Consider the following 18,282-nt stretch of genomic DNA (forward strand, 5'->3'; position numbering starts at 1 on the left):
GAAGCGACGTTATTGCGTACATACATGGACGGCTGGTGCTATTGTTTGCTTGCTTCGCGTACGACTCGACCGGGGGTGTGTTAATAATTCTGCAACATGCTGTGCCACCGTGACAAGACAATCTGAGGCTGCGATGAGGTAGGGCAGTCAAGCCTCCAACATGCTTGGAGAACACAAGCTCGCAAGACAGTCGGAGCAGGAGAGCCGGCGGATGGTAATCTGGAGCATGCCGTCGGACAGTAGACAGCAGGCTAGATATGGGCCAACCCAACAGCTCCTCGTGCAAAAATCGGCAGCAACTTCTGTGTGCTCTGCATCCTGTTACACGGCATGGCCATCTCACTTGAGAGCGCAAAACCGTATAGCGGCAAGAGAGACGACAAAAGCAATCAAGATTATGGTCTGGACTGATGGTGTGGCCTGCTGATGTCTTTCTGGTGCCTGGGTCAAGTGAGGAGGCGCTGGTCAGAAGGAGTGGTTGATGTTCGCTTGCAACTGAGCGGTCGATTTTCCCTTGCGTGCCGTGTCTCACACTTGGAGACGCGGGTGGTTGACTGCTACTCAGTGACCACACGTTGCAGTGTCGTTGAGCCAAACCCCGGCCGGAAGGGCAGTCTACCAGGTGCGCTTCGTGGCTCGGGCACAATATAAGCCCAGCCTTGCGTCGTCATGGCGAAATTGGAACCGTAATCAATCAGTAGTCATCCGGGGGGCGCATGTAGGGGGCAATAGCGGGCGTCGACTGTGCCTCTTGGTGCCTACCTATCTAGACCCCCAAGCCTCGCGGATATGTCATGTTTGCTTTGCTCGGCTTGCCAGGATGGCATATGCATTCTAGGAAAACCTAGCATGTTTGCCATGCAACGAATGTCGTTTATCTCCCCCAATGCCGTTGGTAATTACTGCGGCTTCTGGGGCGTCGAACATTTGCCTCGGACTTGGCTTGGCGCCCTGGTTCATGCTTTGACATATCTGTCGGGGATGGGCAGAACCATCGGACCGTAGGTATCAAGGTGTTGGGTCGTCTTGTATGACCAGGTGGCAGCTGATCGATGTACGAAGACCCGGGTGTAAGTGGTTTAGGGGCGGTCTTGGGAAAGGAAGGCACTTGGGGCAAGCCAGACTCAGCATGTCCATAGTGTCTGTCGTGGTGGTATGTATGTATGTATGTATGCGTGTATGTATGTATGTGTGGTCGTCCGCACGACTGTTGATTCGAAAGACTACCATCGCGAGGATCGATGGCAGGTGTCGACCGTGGTGCACGTGTCAAATGAGCAAGTCGCATCTAAGGCAAAGCGACGGTACGGCACAATTGGGCGGCGGCCGCCGGATATGGCCCGGGAAGACTTTGTACAAATCCCGCGGGTGTATTACAGCGTGGGATTGCGAATCGGATCATGGAGTGGGTCCAGATTGTCCTCGCTTGAGGGGGAAGTCGCATCTCGAGTGGATGAATAGGAAAGAGGGAAAGAGGGAGGGGTGCAAGGGAAGGGACGCAGGTACAGTGCCGGCACTGTTCTCGCGGCTGGACGCCGGCAAATCCCATCAAGGAAAGAGAAGGAGGAATGGGCGACGGAGAGTGCATTCCTAATTGGCAGGCGGAGAGGGGCTGACGAGGATCAGGGAGGCAGTGACAGGTGGACCCAGTTGTGGAGGCGCAACATCGGACACAGTACACTACATACCTAGTGAGGTAAGTATCATGGGTCACGACAAGGCCAAGGTCAGGGTCAGGGTCAAGGTACAGGGCGCTTCAAGTGAGATGAATGAGCCAGCCAGGGAGGTTGCGGTTAATCCGTCATGTTCGTCACTGTTTGAGTCTGGCGCTGGGCGAGACGATGGGTGGGTTCCCGTGGTGTGCAATCGTTGCAATCGCTGCAATCGGTGCAGTGGCTCTCTCTCTCAGGGTGGGCTTTAAGACGGGAGGTCGTGCTCGCGGTGGACTCGCCCTCGTCCGCGGTCGGCTAACACCTGGAGGACGAGGACGAGGACGCTCAGGCCGCCGGGTGAGCGACGTTTCCCGTAGCGTATCCGTGCCGTCTCCTTATTCATGTCTGGATATCCACTCTGTGAGAGAGCCACAGGCGGACGAGAATCGAGCAGGCAAATGAAGAAGAGGAGAACAATGGGCCCAGGAGGTTTGCAGGCTCGGGCCAACGCAGAGCTCCCAAGTCCATGGCCAGCAAACCTCGCGGATACCTTCGCTCGCAGGAACAGATGGGTGCTGCCCAAATGCCCCATTTCCCTGGTCGTTTACCTGGTCCTTCTCCCTCCTGGACTAAGGGCCATCACCACTACCTACCACCATCATATCGCCTACCGGTGGACGGCGCAGGGCTCTGCTCCTTCCGCCCACTTCTCAGACTCGCGCAGTGGCTCAAACATCAGCAGCACGCATCGTGTCGCGCATCCGCCTCACCAATGGGAGACGACGCCTTGGGATGGCAGTTACCCGATGTCATGGATTGCATGACCAGGCCCAAGCAACCCAACACACCCAGCACACCAGTTTTTTTTTCTCTCTTTGACCACTCACCTCATCTTAATCGGCTCCCGAAGCTACGGTCCTGGACACGGTGGATGGACAAAGCGGTCCCCTTCCACCTCCATACCTCTTCCCTCTCGCCAAAATCCATGTCTATGGCACTGGAAGTGGCGAAGCAATTTAGCCTCTTGTCACCCTTCTCCCCAACGCGGTCTAGCCCCTCTCTGACCTTTTTTTTTTCTTCTTTCCCTTCCCTTTCCCCATTCTCCCCGACCATGGAACTCCTCCCTCTCTCTGCCTCTGCCTCCACCTGGGTATGTATGCTTGTGCGTGTCTCTTCGTTTAAACACGAAGGAATGCTTCGTTTTTCGGTCCGAGAGTCGTCTGTTTGTGCGTCGTACGTAATCCAATAACTTCCTACATACCGAAACTGCGGTAACTTCATGTCCACTTCAAACACCAAACACCCGAAATTATGGATGTCGGGAATGCTGACTACAGGATTGGCGGTTGCACCCCAATGCATTACCATTCCCCCATTCCAGCCCTCGCTCTTCAAAGCGCCGCCCGGTCGAAGCCCGACAAAGACGGGACGAATCCGTCATTTTGGCTTGGCAACTCAAAACTGTGAACACGTTCGGTCCCGACAAATCCACTTCGTCCCCGCCCACCAAACAATGCCGGTTTGCGTTGTTGACCGTCGTTTTTCGTCGGTAATCATCTGCTACTGATTCAGGATACCATGGCCTTTTTTCAGCCAGATTCCAAACACGGACGCTGGCGACTAGTCGGCCTCCTCGGCCGGTCGGCTTTAGGGATGCAAGTTCAGGTTTTGGCACCGTTTGTACAGCTGTACATCCTACACTACCTACAGCCCAGCCAAAAGTGCAGGGCAACACCCACCTCTGCTGTACGGATACCTGCGCCGCATTCAATGACGCCGTACAATGCTCGCGCCTTGGCTCCATTACATTCGGGGCCCCGAACATGGGAATGATCAGCTCCACCCCATGCTTTTTTCGTCGTCTGCCCCCAAGACTCGAGGGCCGGTAGAGATGCGCACGCAGCAGTCCGGCGTACCTATATGGCGCCGTGTGCTCTGTAGTGTAGAGTACGTACACATCTGTCCCTCTCTGCCAAATTTGTTCATCCCCCATAGTCCCCCGTGTGCCGCGACCCTGACCATTCTCAATTTGACCTCTCTTCCGCCAATACCAATATAAATAAATCTCCTCGGCGGGGCCTAGGGGACTCGGTAGATGCTGATCACTCAGAAGAGCCCTTGGCTAGCGCTTCGACTGATTCAGTCCACCTTGGATGCCGATGGCTCCCTTCTATGCTTATTTCTCGTTCTTCCACGAGTTCGACGTCCAGACGTTCCAGGTAGCTAGACTACAAGACACGTTGTCGGCAATAACGCGAGCGGCGAACGGCGTGTTCTTGGTCACGTTCACCCATGGGGGCCGCGAGTACTGTCGTCGCCACGAATTCCATCCCCTGCCTCTGACGGCCATCGCAGCCCATCTACAACCGTTACGCTGGGTCGTTATAGGCTGAGAGAAAATTCATGAGATGCGCGAAGACAGGGAACGGTTGTTCGGGTGCTACGGCGCAGTTCTGGGACCGACAAAGAGTGTTTCCACACTTTGGCCGACCCAAGCTCAATCTGAGGCACGCAACAAGACATGACGTCCGGTGCTGGGGGTGTCAATGGGACGAAGACAGCCAAGAGCGATTGTCCGAATCCAGAACTACCTACCCATGCTACATAGCTGGGAATGGAGCAATAACGACCGATGGATGCTTGAGGGGGCCAGCACTCTACAGCGCCCGCTTCAGCCAGGGCCGCAGTTACGCGCTCCGATGGTGGGCCGCCAGGCATGCCAGAGACCACCCTCTGATCAAGATTCATATAAGCAAGCCGGCTCTGCCATGTGTGGACAAACGGCAACAAGGCCTCGAGACGTCTTGACATGAAGCTAGAGCGCCTCATGCGCGGTATATACGGATACGTGCGGTGGGATCTGGATTGCGACGCATATTTGAGCCTCTCGATGTGCCGGCCGAGCGCGTGACACTACAGCACGACACACCCCTCTTTGGTGAGAGCTTGAGCTCGGGCAACGACTGACAGACCGGACGGTATGGTGCGGTTACAGAGAAGAATGGCAAGTCTGGGGTAAATCTCATTCGCTACGGTCTGCGTGGGCAGATGCGGCAAAACGCTCGCGTTCCTTTTCCCTTGGTACACCAGAAGCATGAGCGGGCTGTTTCGAGAAGTCGGCCTGCCTGCTCAGTGGAAGCGATGCATCGCAGCGTACGCAGAATGTCTCACCATGACGGGCGTATTTTGTTTGTTTTTGGGCAGCACCAGTCGCGCGGTGCACAATGGCCTGCGCAACCTGAAAGCCCTCCACCAATACTACCACCACGAACTTGATTGCGCCAGAGAGGCGAGCAAGCAAGCATATCGGGCCCGTGAGAGTCGCCCCACCTCTCTCGCACTGTAGTTGCAACCCCAATGACAGGCCCCCCCCCCGAGCAAACAAACATCTCCCATTGGCACCGTGTCAGATATCCCAGCATCTCCGGCTTGGTTAGCATCTGGGCACGAACCAGACATAGCCTGGGCTGGGGGCAAGCATGGGTGACGGGCAAGGTCTGGGACGGACCACGGTACGGGATTGGCCTGTTCCGCCTCAAGTGGATACATCTGTGGATGAGAACAACAAATGGCAGGCCTGAAGTCATTGCTCGAGGCACATTGCGCGAGTGTCAAGAGCGGCACAATGGGCCAAGAAGGCTGCGTGGCTGCATCGAGGCCGCGTCCTGCGAGGGGAGGGGGTAACGACTGCAAGCCGCAGCAAACCAGCGCCTTACAGTAGCTGCAGATGCAGCAGGGTATGTGTGTAGGGTGGACAAGAGATCCCTGAATTGGGTGGGCGGGTTTGGCGGGTAAGGGCCGGGCTCGGGTAACTGGGAAAGGAAAGAGGAGAGCTCCCCTCCTATTTTTCATATTCCTCGTCTACGAAGTGCGCATGTTCCTGCCCTGGCTTGCTTGGTTAACAAGCAAGCCGACCAAGACTAAGTCTCGTCGAAATATCCGGAAAGATTGGCGATGGCTGATTGAAGGCTCAGACGTAATTTTTTTTGTGCACAAGACTCGCTGCATTCGCAGGACTCGCCCGGACGTCGCTCGAGCTAAGAATACCTACGACCACGAGACACACTCGCAGACTCACAGACGTAGGCTCACAGACTCACAGTGTCAACGACAGCTTCTTGGGCAGATCAGCCCTCGAGATCGAACCCGAGACTCCGGCTCTTTGTGCATTCTTGGGTTCGTACCGCACTGTCCTTTTTTTTCTTCCTTCTTCCCTTTTTTTGAGCACGACGGAAAGGGGGGGGGGGGGGGGGGGGTAAAAAAATAAAAATAAAAAGGCCAAAAAGCAAAAGTCTCTGCCTGCCCAATGACTGATACGTACATGCGCTCGCTACCTCTGAACCACGACACTGGGAAAAATGATCAGTGGTGATCGCTGATGATTGCCCAAAGCGTTCTGGGAGCCGGTTAAATCATCCCACCCATTACACGAAGCATCAGCGGTACGGACACGAGAAGGGCGCAATAACCTTTCCATGTATCCCTTTCCTTGGGTTTGATCTAGGTTCGGCGCTGATGTTGCTGCGGTACTGGTGAAGGCAAACCAAGAGAAGATTACTCAAAGAACAGACGGGCATCGTCCCTCTCTTTACAAATGCGAATGCTGACTAGCCGGACCCACAAGCCAGATCTCGGGTTCGATGCGGCCTGCAATCAGACGCCAGCAAAAGAACCCAAGCCAGCGCTTCGCTAGCATCTTAGTATCTTCGCCCCATGTGCGGGCGACGAAGTGCTCAACGGATAGGGACTAGATCTGAATCTAGCGTCCGCTGCCTTTTTTTCCTCAGTCGAGCACACACACGCCCCTCAGGCGCCTCGTACCGACTGAGATGATGTCTTGGTTCTCTCCTCGCTCGCGCACTGGGTACTAGCCGGACAGCCCATGAATAGGCGCCTGTTGCAGGCGTCCGGATGGGTCGCTTCTCTCTCTCTCTCTTTACTCTATGACAATCCCGTAGTATGGCCGGTCCTGGACTCGGTACGGATAGTCTGTTTCTTCCCTTCCTTCCCCCCGTCTGAACTGCGCGCTGTCTTGCTTTGGAGTTTCGTGCTGGTGGCAGAGTTGAGCGGGGAGAGCGCTCAAAGCAGTCATGCTGGTCGATGGTCACGACGTAGCGCATTTTGCACCTTGCCGTCTGGCCTGCTCTCCTCCAGCAGAAGGTGGAACGAGTGGTTCCTTGATGCGTCCCGACATGTCCTTCGTCATACCGCCTACCTCACCGTCAGCTGTGAGCTGACGATGGTGGGCTGGTATGATGTAGGAGGGAACCATTTGCCTCTGTCGAGTCAGCTCGGGTCTAGCTTTGCAACAACGCCGTCAGCGCCCCAAAGACCGACGAAGGTTTCCTAAGCGGTACACCATTCGCATAAAAGTTGAGCTGGAGGGCTGTACAGAATAAAGCAAGGTCTTGTGAATCAGACAGAACGAGGGGAGGGGCTCAGTTGGTTTCCCGGTGGGTTCACTGAAGGAGGACTGGAAGGACCGGGGATGGCTGTACGTGGTACGTATACTCCGGGCTGTTCTGAGTTTGGTCTTGGAGCGGCCATGATTTTCATCTGGTCCCTACCAATTACCGCCGAGTCAGCTGGGGCCCCAGTCCGAGGCGTTGGGTCCCTCTCTCGCCCACACCCAGTGCCAGCTCACGGTGGGAGGTGCACACCCCCGGTGTGTGTCTCTTCTCTTCCAGTTCTTTGCTCTCTCTCCTTCTCTCTCCACTGTCGTCCGCCCTTAGCTGCGCCAACTCTCCCAGTCCCAGTCCTAGCTCCCCCCAGTTCAGTCCCTTGTTCGTGGTGGCCCCTTCCTCCCACAGGCTCCTCCGTATTTCCGTTTTGCACACTGTCCGCCGTCCCTCAGTGTCTGTCACCCCTTCCTCATCTTCTTCCCCCCCTTGGGTTTGGTCCCAGTCGTGCCAATCCAAACTCCCCGGTCCAGCCAAGTTCCCAGCCATCAGACACTCTGACACCCCTCCAAAGCCAATTGCGTCCCTTCGCTTCCCACTCTTTTCTACCCACCCCGTCCCACTCTCCCATCGCTCTCCTTCATCAAACCCCCATTCCCACCCGTCGCTCTCTTCCCCCTTCCTCCTGTTCACCAACCGCACCAAGCCGCCTGCGATATTCGACAGCCTCACCGTCGCAGTCGTCATTGTCGACATCGCCGCCCCGATTCTCTACAGCCTCGATACCCGACCCCGTAGGAAGTGAAGGACTTGCTATTGCTAGGGACGTCACCGTACCGTGCTTCTGCGTGCTTGGTAAGTAGGTCACCGCTGGTGGAAACGGCCTCACGCCCTGCGTTCCGTTCCGTCGGGGCAGCGTCCAGCTTTTTTGGATTCTCCCTGATACAAGAACAGTGCAGGCGTCGTAGAGGCCTACATCACGCATGAGCCACTGGGCCGGCCACTCGGTTTCTAACGCTCGACCAGACTGGTGCACGGCTGTCAATCGAATTCAGTCCGATCTACGCAAGGCCAATTTCATCGTCAATCCACTACGACCACCCGACGACTATTACCACCGCCGCTCACAATGACGCCCATAGTCGAACACCGTCCCCCGGTGGACACGATTGGAGAGTCGGAGACCTTCACTGACAGGCCGACGAGAAACGGCTCGAGAATGTTCTATGAGCTCAAGGTTCTGCAGCAACCTGAGCGTGCGCGTGCTTGTGGTTCTGGCCAAAAGTGTAAGACACCTTGACGTGCCCGTCGTACTATTCGAACCGCCTTCTGACCTTGATGTCCAGCTGCCGCTGACCGTCGCCCTGTCGACCCCCCTCCCGTCGTGCAGCTGCACGTTTACGAGGGCCCTACCAGAGAGGAAGCCCGAGATGTCACCTTCAACTACAGGGCCAACTTCTTCCTGTACGCCGAGCTCTGTCCTGCTCGTCCCATGGCTCATGGACGCGTCAACACTCCCGCCGCCACCTCGGCTCCCGTTTTGACAGGCATGCCCGTCTCTGGAATGGCCTACCTCGACCGACCTACCGAGGCTGGCTATTTCTTGTTCCCCGACCTGTCGGTTCGCCATGAGGGACGTTACGTTCTGGCCTTCCATCTCTACGAGGACATTAAGCAGGAGGAGGACCGCGACCCTGATGGCGATGCGGCCGATGAGGCTCTCAACCCCGCTTTTATGTACAGGTTGGCCGTCAAGTCGGTTCCTTTCAACGTCTTCAGCGCCAAGAAGTTCCCGGGTCTCACGGAGAGCACAAACCTCAGCAAGACCATCTCTGAGCAGGGTTGCCGTGTGAGAATCCGCCGCGACGTTCGCATGAGGAGACGGGACGGCAAGCCGGCTGGAAACGAGTTCGAGAGCAACCCCGAAAATGAGTACAGGAACAGCAGGAGGACACAGACGCCCGAGATCCGCAGCAACGCCGATCAGTTCCGAGCCCGATCGTCCAGCAACAGCAGCGAACACCGCGCTGCGTACCCGCCTGCCCCCGAGCGGAGGCCTTCCGCAGTAGAGTCGTTCCAGGCGCCACCGCCGCCGCCGCCGCCGCCCATGGCGTACGGTCCGGCACCGTCCACCAACGTTCATCTGCGATTTGGATCCGATGCTTCCAGCGCGCCCTACCCTCCCCACCAGTACGCGCAGCCTTCAGCGCAGCCGCCTCCCATTTCGCCCACGACGGCTTCCTACCAGTCGAGCCAGCCGTCACCGTACCACCCAACCTCCACCTATAGCTACGCTAGCCGGCCGAGCTCTCAATATGCCGCGAGCAACCCGCCGCCGACGCCCCGCGATGTGTACGACAGACGCCCTTCTGCCATGGCGGTGCCGCCCTCTCCCTCCATCTACGGCTCTGCTCCCGCCCCCAAGGACATTGACATGGCCCGACGTGAGTCCGATTATAGGAGAGACTCTTTGCCCCCAAGGCAGTTGGCTCCCGTGTCGGATGCTCCTCCGCAAATGGGCACCAAGCTGCCGCCCATGCTTCCCTCTATCGAGAGGCTCACTGCAGTTCCTTCTCACTTGACCTCCCGCACCGACTACATTGAAGCGGCCCCCCCTTCGGTGTACAACCAGCCTCCCGAGACCGCTCGTGCAGGCGCCAAGCGCGTCTACGGGGAGACGTTCGCTGAAGACACTCGTCCTCTGTTCGACAGACAACGCCAACAAGATGCTCACCACGGCGCCCTCTACACCACCCGCTACTCGACAGCTGACTCCATGGAGTACAAGCGTGCTGACGGCTCTTGCAAGCTTCGGCAAAACAACTCGTATTTGCCCTGAGCTGGATACGATGCATTTTGCTTAATGGCGTTTTCGGCAGCTTTTTTTCTGGGAATGGGTATATCCGGCACAGGCGTTCTTGGGCATCCAGGTATTTGGATGGATGGGGGCAACAAGTTATCGAAGTGTATAAACCATTTGGAAGACCATTAGCGGCATACTTTGCCCGCCTTTCCTATGTTTTTCTACCCACAACATCTCAACACTCTCTATGATCATGACGGCAGTTTGTTTAGCCGCGAACGATCACACTTCTTTCCTACCATGTTTTATTTCAGCAGCGAGGCCTCGGGTGACGGGTCCCCTTGCATGATGCGAATTGGCACTGAAAAGGAATTGATTGTCGGGCTCATGAAGACATGGTCACATTCGATTTAGCTGTAATGTGTCATAGGCTTGCTCTCGCCTGCCTTTTGCTGTGTGTGTGTGTGTGTGTGTGTGTGTGTGTGTGTGTGTGTGTGTGTGTGTGTGTGTGTTTGGGTATAGGTATTTTGACAAATGGCAGTGATTTGCCCATGGGCCCTGAGGGCAGAGGGACACTTGGATACTTATTTTGTGTATGAAGAAAATGGAAAGGTTTCAACGCTGAAGGCTTGGCTTGTCGATGAAAGTGAGTGTGAGAAGTTTGCGCGGATAGCACCGTGAGGAGTGAGTGTTGGTTGATGGTGATCATGTCCAAGCTGGGAACCCCTCAGGTTTGCCGATCCGAATCCTGGCTAGTGTCAAACGGACGCGATTTGTAATTTACCTGGACGAGGAGAATACCGGTACAGGCGTGAATCGTGTAGCGCGGCACGGAAACGCTAGACTGGCGAGAACGATGTGTAAACGGATGGAGTTCATGGACCAACAGGAGGACTGGGGGGGGGGGGGGGGCCAGAATGAGGATGAGTGAGAGCGTTGACAGCGAGAGTGAAGTGAGGTGAGGTAAGGTGAAGAGCAAAAGGTCCAAGCGTCACATGGCCAAAGCTCGTGCCAGTTTTTAAGGTGAGGGATGCCCAGCGAAGGGCAACACGCCAAGTGGAGCGTGGGAGGGTCGCGTCCAGGGGACGAATGTGGGCGTGTTTTGTTTGCCCGAGCAACGGGCAACAAAGGGCAACTTCCCCAGTTCGTCCCTTTGCCCGGGGCCGCCAGGGCGAGCGACAGTGGCAGCAACAGCAACAGCAACAGCAACGGGCGGTAGCGACAGCAGCAACATCCACCACCAGCGGGTCAGCAACCAAACCCCCCTCAACGCTCTGTAGCCTCCCCCCCCCCCCGTTTCCATCGTTGCCCTTCCAATCCCTCTAGTCCTACAAGATCAACACGCATCCAAGCTTATCACGGCCAAGGGCGACGTTTACCACCACCGCATTACACTTTCCGTGCAGCTGTTCTCTCATTATAACCCTCCTCTTATTCCCTCTCACCCCACTCTACAGTCTTTTATTCTTCCCTCGTCGCCCTGTTTCCCCAGACATCGCTTTTCCCATCCGCAGCCGTGCAGGGAAGAAGCCCGCGACGCCAAAGAGGTTGCTGTACGTGCGCGGGTTGCGGAGCGTGCGGCAGATGTGACGGCGGAAAGTAAACAAAACCCTTTCGGCTGCTGCAGCAGCATCACGTCGGCGTCGCAACCTTCCTCTCGCCTTCTCTCTCTCTCTCTCTCTCTCACACTCATCAGGGTCGGACGACACTTTGCGCCTCCCTTTTGATAACATCCGAGGGGAAACGAGAGACGTTGAACCCCTTGAGTTGACCAACCGCCAACATCGTCATCGCCATCATTCCACAAACAAAATTTCCAAGACATCGGCGCAGACCATCGCGGAGCCACCAACAATGCTTATGGAGGAAGGCACATCGGCGCCGGGTCCGCTGACCTCCCATCCGGTCATGGGTCCGCCATCAAACACCTCGTCGTCGACTTCCAATGGCCAGCGGCCTACGGCGAAACGCGCAAACTCGACACAGCGCGCCAACTCTCGCTTCGTCGAGGGGTCCATGAACGACCGCACCTCGGCCGCGCCGCCCATCGACTTCCTCGGCCCAGAGGACTCGTCCGAGATTGCGCGCCGCTTCCACATGGACTTCTACGTCGATGCGCCCGACGCCGGGGTCTTCTCGCCGCAGAAGCCTCAGCAACAGCAGTACCACCAGCCGCTGCACCAGCAATCCCAGCCGCTCCTGCACCAGCCAACAGTCACCTACGCCGAAGTTCAGAGACCCGCCAGCTCGGCTAGCAGCCACGTCGGCAAGAAGGGCTTCTGGGGCGGCCTGCGCGAGAAGCTGAGCTTCGTCAGGGACAAGGGGGCTAAGCGTCCTCTTAGCCTGGACGGCAGGCTGTTTGCTCAAGGAGGCGGGGCTGGAGGGTTCGACAGCGGCAGCAACGCCGGTGCCGGCGCGCCGCCGGCCACGACTCCGGCGCCCAGGGTCGCGGGCATGCCCAGCAGAGAGGAGATCATGGCCAGCTACCAGCAGCTGATGAAGGACGGCTTCTTCGACGCGCATGCCATCCGTTCCACCCGCCAGCCGCCGCCACCGTCGTTCAACCCGTCCACCACCGTGTATTCGACCAAGCCTCCCGCGGATAAGAAGTCCTTTGCAGAGCGCGTCTCGGGCCAATGGCCTCTGCCGCCAACGGAAGAGGTCCAGCCGCTGCCAGACTCCCGCGACGGAAACAGGAAGCGTGGTTTCCACCAAGAGGAGGGCTTGTCTGCCGTCAAGAAGTTGCGCAAATCCACCTCACACATGTCTGTGGACCTCTCCGCTCCCGGCCTGCGGAAGCAGCGGTCCCACGTGCAATCCGCGTCGGAGTCCATGCCTCCGCCGCCGCCGCCCAACTACATGCCTCCTCCCCCACCCCCTCGCGCTGTCGGCGGCGGCACCGTCTTCATCCGCCGGTCGTTTAGTAACTCGACACGAGCAAGCAACAAGCTGGTCAAGCACGCGCCCTCGTCCTCCCTGGGCCCCATGCCCATGGACACCGACCTCCCACCCCCGAACCCGAATTACGCGGCTAGTACCCGCAGTAGCATCGACTCCAGCGACTCCCGGCGGTCATTTGCGGAGGCCGCTCGCGCGTGGACCTCGCGCGCCGCTCGCAAGGCGGCCGAGCCCCTGGGGCTGAGGCCCAACTCCAACCACGGTGCGGCCATGCAGTGCGGAGCCGAGCAGTTTAAGAGCCGCGGTTTCGGTTGCGAGGGAGAGAACCACATCGCCGTGCAAGAGCGCGAGTTGCCCAGTCGGTGGAGGGGCATGCGCTTCACATAAGGGTGAGCAGAGCGTTTGCCGCTCTTGGTGGACGTTGCTCTGGCAGGCCGACAGCGAGTGGTTGTTGTCATTACATTTTCCATGGTCTGCCAGGCTTGGTAGGTTACAGAGGGAGGATGGGTGCCGACCACAGCACACCGACTTCCTGGATGAGCTCACGACTTTTGACGACTTGAAACGACCTTCTTTTTCTTCTATAAAATCAGCATCGACCGCGCAGTACGACTTTGTTTTATTTCCTCACAACGAGCCCGACGCATGGAAGAAACATAATCTGGTTGCCCCGGCAACGACGCCGCTCTCGCGGCGACGGGACGCGGGACACCCATCAATGTTGAGTACTCCACAGAAGAGGACGCGAGCGAGGGGACGATGGACTCGGAAAAGACGATCAACGGTGTGGAAACAGAAAAAAGAAAAACGGGAGGTGGTTTGGGGGATCGGCGAGGGTCCTGCTCGACTGGATCATTGCTTCCCCTGGTGTTTTTGCGTCTTCTTGTAGAGGAAGCTTATTCTTTTTCCTCCTTTTTTCATGTATGTAGTGGACACTTTTTCTGTTGTCTTCCTCGCTCGCGGCGTCTCTGGCACCGAGACACGGGTGGAGGGAGGAAGCACACGGGTGGCCCCTTTGTGCCGTTTGCGCTGCTTGTTGTCGCCGCTGCTCTCGAGGAGAGGTTGCGCGACCCGCGCAGCGTATCGGACCCGGATGTGTCGATATGGGATGGCCGGCGCCGAGCCGCCGTATCCGCTTGTTGGAGTTGTTCTGCTTGGAAAGGGGGGGCTCATGGGATTGCCGTCTCTGGGAAGAAAGAGGGCGGGTCGACAGACGGAACGACGGGGAACCCCAAGATAGGTGCGTGGTTAGCGAGGTGCGAGCCCGGGAGGGAGAGGGAGGCCCAGCAGGGTGGTGTCCTCCCTCCCGACGCCGACGCACCGCGAATAATCCAAGACTCTGGCCCGCTGGTGCCCGCTTTGCCCCGTTTCTGTGCGTGACTGGATCCGTGTGATGTGTTTGCTGGGGATGTGTATGGGCGCTCAAGGCAAGGTTTCGACCTCTCGTGTTCCCGGGGGGCATCTGCGTCGTTGCGGCCGCTGACCTGGATGGACGGGGAGCGTCTGCCTCTGCGTCTCTCGGGGTGGGCTTCGGGGCGTTGGTCCCCGTGGGCGACGTGGCCGCGCTCGTAGGACTGGGTTCGCGGTCATTGGAGTTGTAAGAACCCCCCTTTCTCGCCTCCACGTCCCCCCGTGTTTTTCGTCGTCTCTTTTGTGGGTATGCATCTGTGTTTCGTTGCGGGACGGCGACGGAGGTGGGAGGAGGATCCTGGGTGTGCCCTGCTTCCCTCTCGCAGTATGGATACCTACTCCCTGCGCTCAACCTAAGTCGTCTAGCAAGCAGGTCTGGGAGAAACGTAGCAGGCCGGTGTGCGAGAGATCTTCCTCCAAAGCCTTTTAGCAACTTTGTACCCAATTTCAGAACCGGGTGTTCCTCCCCCTTTGGTGAGGGATAAGACGGCAAAAAGGGAATCACCTTGCAGCTCGTGTTACTTTGGGGCAGCGCCTGACGCCGTGCTCTCAACTGTTGTTGTTGTTGTGGGATTCCTCGATGGCTGGCCTGCTACAGGATGGCGGTCTGCCCATTGGCGACTTCTCAAGGAGACTCGGGTCGCAGTGACGAACAGTCGCGTGAGCCCATGGCCCTGTTTCCCTGGTAGTCTAATCCCTCCCACATCCCTTCGGGTGGGAGGTTTGGCTGAATGTTACTGCGGCAGCGATGACATGTGAGCGCATTAAAGAAACCTTCAGTTTCTTGATCGACTTCGCCGGCTCGCTCGGCCTCTCCTTCGCCCACGTCAGGGTGACTGCAGACGCTTTGGAAGGCCCTTACCAGGTCGGTACCATCTCTGGGCCGGTACGCTCGCTGTGTTCTTGGTTTCTGCTCGCATGGATTTAGATACCATGAAAAGGGCTTGCTGCATGGCTCTCCTCCAGTGAGTCTTCTGACGCTGTACTTTGGCAGATGGGAGAACCAAGCTACCTTGCGAGGCATCACGGAAGGGATCTCTGTAGCTTGCTTAATGAAGACCACGCGCCGTGTTTCTCTCGAGACCCTTATAAGCCCCTGGCGCTGCGTGAAGAAAGGTCGCGCCAGCATCGGAGCCAGGCCAACTGCGAGCTGTACGTTGCAATCCGTCTCCTCCAGATGAACTCCCAATGTTTAGAGTAAGCCTTCCAAGGATCGATGTGACATCCATTGGGCGAGCATGGTTTTCGTCGTGTATGGTCATTGGGCGTCCATGGCCTAGTGGTTGTGTACGAATATAATGGCTGGCAGAGTGGTCTCCAAAGGCAATGCGCCAGATTGTTCGCGCGTATATCTGAAGACCAGAAAGTATTAGCGGACTCGAGTCTCGTCTTCAAAGCTCACTGGCATTCGAACAGTTGGGTGGCCGTATCCTATGCGACGCAAGTAATCAGCAATATTGCCGTAATGCAATGTGCTATTATCACGAACAGAATGGGGCTTCCATGCCATCTCGGAAGAGATTGTTAGCGTCCACGACCAGATAGAGATCTGACTCCGAGGTCTTTGGGCCCAGGCACCTTGACCTGGATGAGCCCTCCTGGAAAAGACTGACGGTATAAGAGAGTGCAACATTGTGATGTCTTCCGAGGTCGGGCGCCACTGAGATAGATACTTATGCCCTTCATAATCACTGGGGTGCACCTCCAGTGCCGTTTCAGACATTGGGCTCTCCCCTCTTGTCTCATCCTTTCTCGCTTGTTCCACGGGTGTGTATATGTTCATTGGCAAATGCACCTACATAGAGGACCTGCATCTTAAGGACGTCTCAGCACTATAATCAATATAGAATGTTTGTTTGACTCCGGGGCTGCCCTTGAAGTTGGAATTGTTCTGGGTCTAGCCGAATCGCTCAAGTTATCTGATAGTTGCATTTGTGTAAACCATACTTTTCGTATCATGAAAGGCGACTTATCCATTACACTTTCGGTCTCCGTTTGAATCCATTACATTGAGGACGCGTCGTACTGGAAGCTCCATCCGAATTGAGGGCTATATTGATATATCCCGCTGCGGTGTCGTCGCTCGTGAAGGCCTTCTGCTTCAAACGGCAGACCACGCCCTACCCCAACGCATTTCCCGTGTCTTTAACCATTAGTTCGTCAGCGTATGGTGCTGAATATTTCGTGGAGAGTAGGCGGAACAGAAGAGTGAAGAATGACAGGCGTGTGATAGAAGATATGAGTCAACATGGCGTAGAACATGGAGGAAACAAACCCTTCTTCTGTGACATGTACGCCATGTGTGGTATTCAAGGCGATGCAGTAAAAGTTGAACAGGTATCTTAAAATGTAGGACCTACAGTTACAAAACAAAAAACGACATCTTTAGCAAAGCCGCACAATCTAATCTAACAAGACCACGTCAACCACCCCCAGAAGCTCCTCCGGCGATGATCATCATCTGCTGCACCCTCCTCCGATCGACCTCCTTCTTCAACATGCACACACAACTCGCAACAACAAGCACCTCGACCGCGTCTCTCGCACCGTCTTTCAGGTCCGCCCACCTCGCCAAGTCAACCATCAACCTGCCCCCGTTCCCCGCCGTGCTGCGTCCGGACCCCTTCGTCCTTGTCTCCGCGCCGCGCACAAACTGCGCGATCCTCGTCGTCTTCTCCTCGGTCTTCTTCCCGCCCGCCAGCGCGACATTCTGCACGAGCTCGCAGATGAGGAGGTTGTCGGCCCCCGTGACCGCGGCGCGCTCCCGGCGCGAGGCGTAGCGCCATCGGAATGTCCCCAGGGGCGTCTTGAGGACCTGGGTGCGTGTCGTGAGGGACTTTGACACTATCTGGAGGTCCAGTCCCCCGTCTTCCCTAGATCCATCGTCCCCGTGCTGGAGCTCGCTTGAAGAGGACGCTGGGGACTCGGGAGAGGCGTGCGGAGAGACGAGCGACTGCGGCAGGCGGAAGACGGGCGGTTTGCCCGGCCCGAAGCGGTAGAGCGTCGTGCATACCGGCACCTGCGATTCGTCGTCGCCTCTCACGAGGTGGCAGCTGTTGTCGCTGCGGGCGAATCGGAGGGAGACGTACGCCGGGGTCGATGCCGGGGCCCAGGATCCCGCCTCAACACGGTAGACCGGAATCGGGTCCGGGCGGGTGCCGACGGGCAACGAGAGCCATTGCTTTCCCAAGGTCTCGATTTGGAAGTGGACCGTGGGAGTGAAGGATTCTCGTGGTGGTTGTGTCAAGCTGCTGGCCGTTTCGTCTCTGTCTGCCGAGGCCGAAGCCGTGGCGGTGGCGTCATCGTAGGCGGGCGGGAGGCTGGAACTCGATGTCGAGGGTGAGATTTCAGCCAGTTCGACCTCCGTCGCGTTCGAGTATGCGGGCAAGGAGGAAGTGCTGGGGATGTTGCGGAACTTGTCTGCGAGGGCCGACATTGTGGATTGATAAGGCCGCTGGCCGATCGACTGCAGCTTTGAGAGAGAAGTGTGGTATGGCAGTTACTCTACAATTAAAAGTTGTAACTTTATCTCGACAGCGTCGAATTTCTTCAGAGGCAATAGAGGTACTGGTGAGGATTCCAAGTGCGGGTTGCTGTAGGTAATACCAAAGGACTTGATATCGTTGCGGCCTAGCTATCCTATCTCGACCGAAGGAGAGGAAGCGTGCTTTATAGCCTTTGCTTCGATATAAGCTGAGCTCAGTGCGGAGAAAGTCGACAACATCAGGTCTGAATAAGAAACACAGCCCCGCAGAACCACGGATGCGAGGAATGCGATGCCAGAAACGCCGGCGATCTGTCCTACGCCGCTTTGCGCATCCCCGCCATTCGCTCTTTCGTCCTCGTCGTACTCTCGAGCGCCGCCAGGCCAATCGAGATTATCGCATCTGGAGGGCGTCAGAGGCGCAGCAGGCTCGACATCAGGCCTGTGGCTAGTTTGGTTCTAGGTGCTCGAGATAAGGCAGAAAGCTTGGCCTGTCCCGCCGGGAGTGAGAAAAGCGTGTTTAAGCTTATGGGTCCCCTGGGCCACATGCCTCGCCCACGCGCACCACGGCACCGTATTGCTCGCATGTCTTGCTTTGGCAGCGGCTTAGTACGGAAACGGATTCGCGCAGTCGGT

At 57.1% G+C, this 18,282-nt stretch overlaps 3 protein-coding genes across 3 annotated transcripts; 2 read left to right on the forward strand and 1 right to left on the reverse strand.

The window, feature by feature from the left end:
- Positions 1 to 8,180: 8,180 nt before the first annotated feature.
- On the forward strand, positions 8,181 to 9,890 carry ColSpa_09536 (developmental and secondary metabolism regulator veA; the record flags this gene model as incomplete). The annotated part of the gene is made up of 2 exons (XM_049275748.1): positions 8,181 to 8,337; positions 8,398 to 9,890. 2 exons carry the CDS (start codon positions 8,181 to 8,183, stop codon positions 9,888 to 9,890), a joined length of 1,650 nt encoding a protein of 549 aa, XP_049131705.1.
- A 1,818-nt stretch (positions 9,891 to 11,708) lies between these two features.
- ColSpa_09537 (uncharacterized protein) lies at positions 11,709 to 13,139 on the forward strand (the record flags this gene model as incomplete). Its single annotated transcript, XM_049275749.1, has 1 exon — positions 11,709 to 13,139. One exon carries the CDS (start codon positions 11,709 to 11,711, stop codon positions 13,137 to 13,139), a length of 1,431 nt encoding a protein of 476 aa, XP_049131706.1.
- Positions 13,140 to 16,584: 3,445 nt separating this feature from the next.
- On the reverse strand, positions 16,585 to 17,598 carry ColSpa_09538 (uncharacterized protein; the record flags this gene model as incomplete). Its single annotated transcript, XM_049275750.1, has 1 exon — positions 16,585 to 17,598. The coding sequence occupies one exon, from the start codon at positions 17,596 to 17,598 to the stop codon at positions 16,585 to 16,587; it is 1,014 nt and encodes a 337-aa protein (XP_049131707.1).
- Between the last annotated feature and the right edge of the window lie 684 nt (positions 17,599 to 18,282).

The sequence above is a fragment of the Colletotrichum spaethianum genome (genome assembly GCF_022836535.1).
Source record: "Colletotrichum spaethianum MAFF 239500 DNA, contig29, whole genome shotgun sequence".
Classification (NCBI taxonomy): Eukaryota; Fungi; Ascomycota; class Sordariomycetes; order Glomerellales; family Glomerellaceae; genus Colletotrichum; species Colletotrichum spaethianum.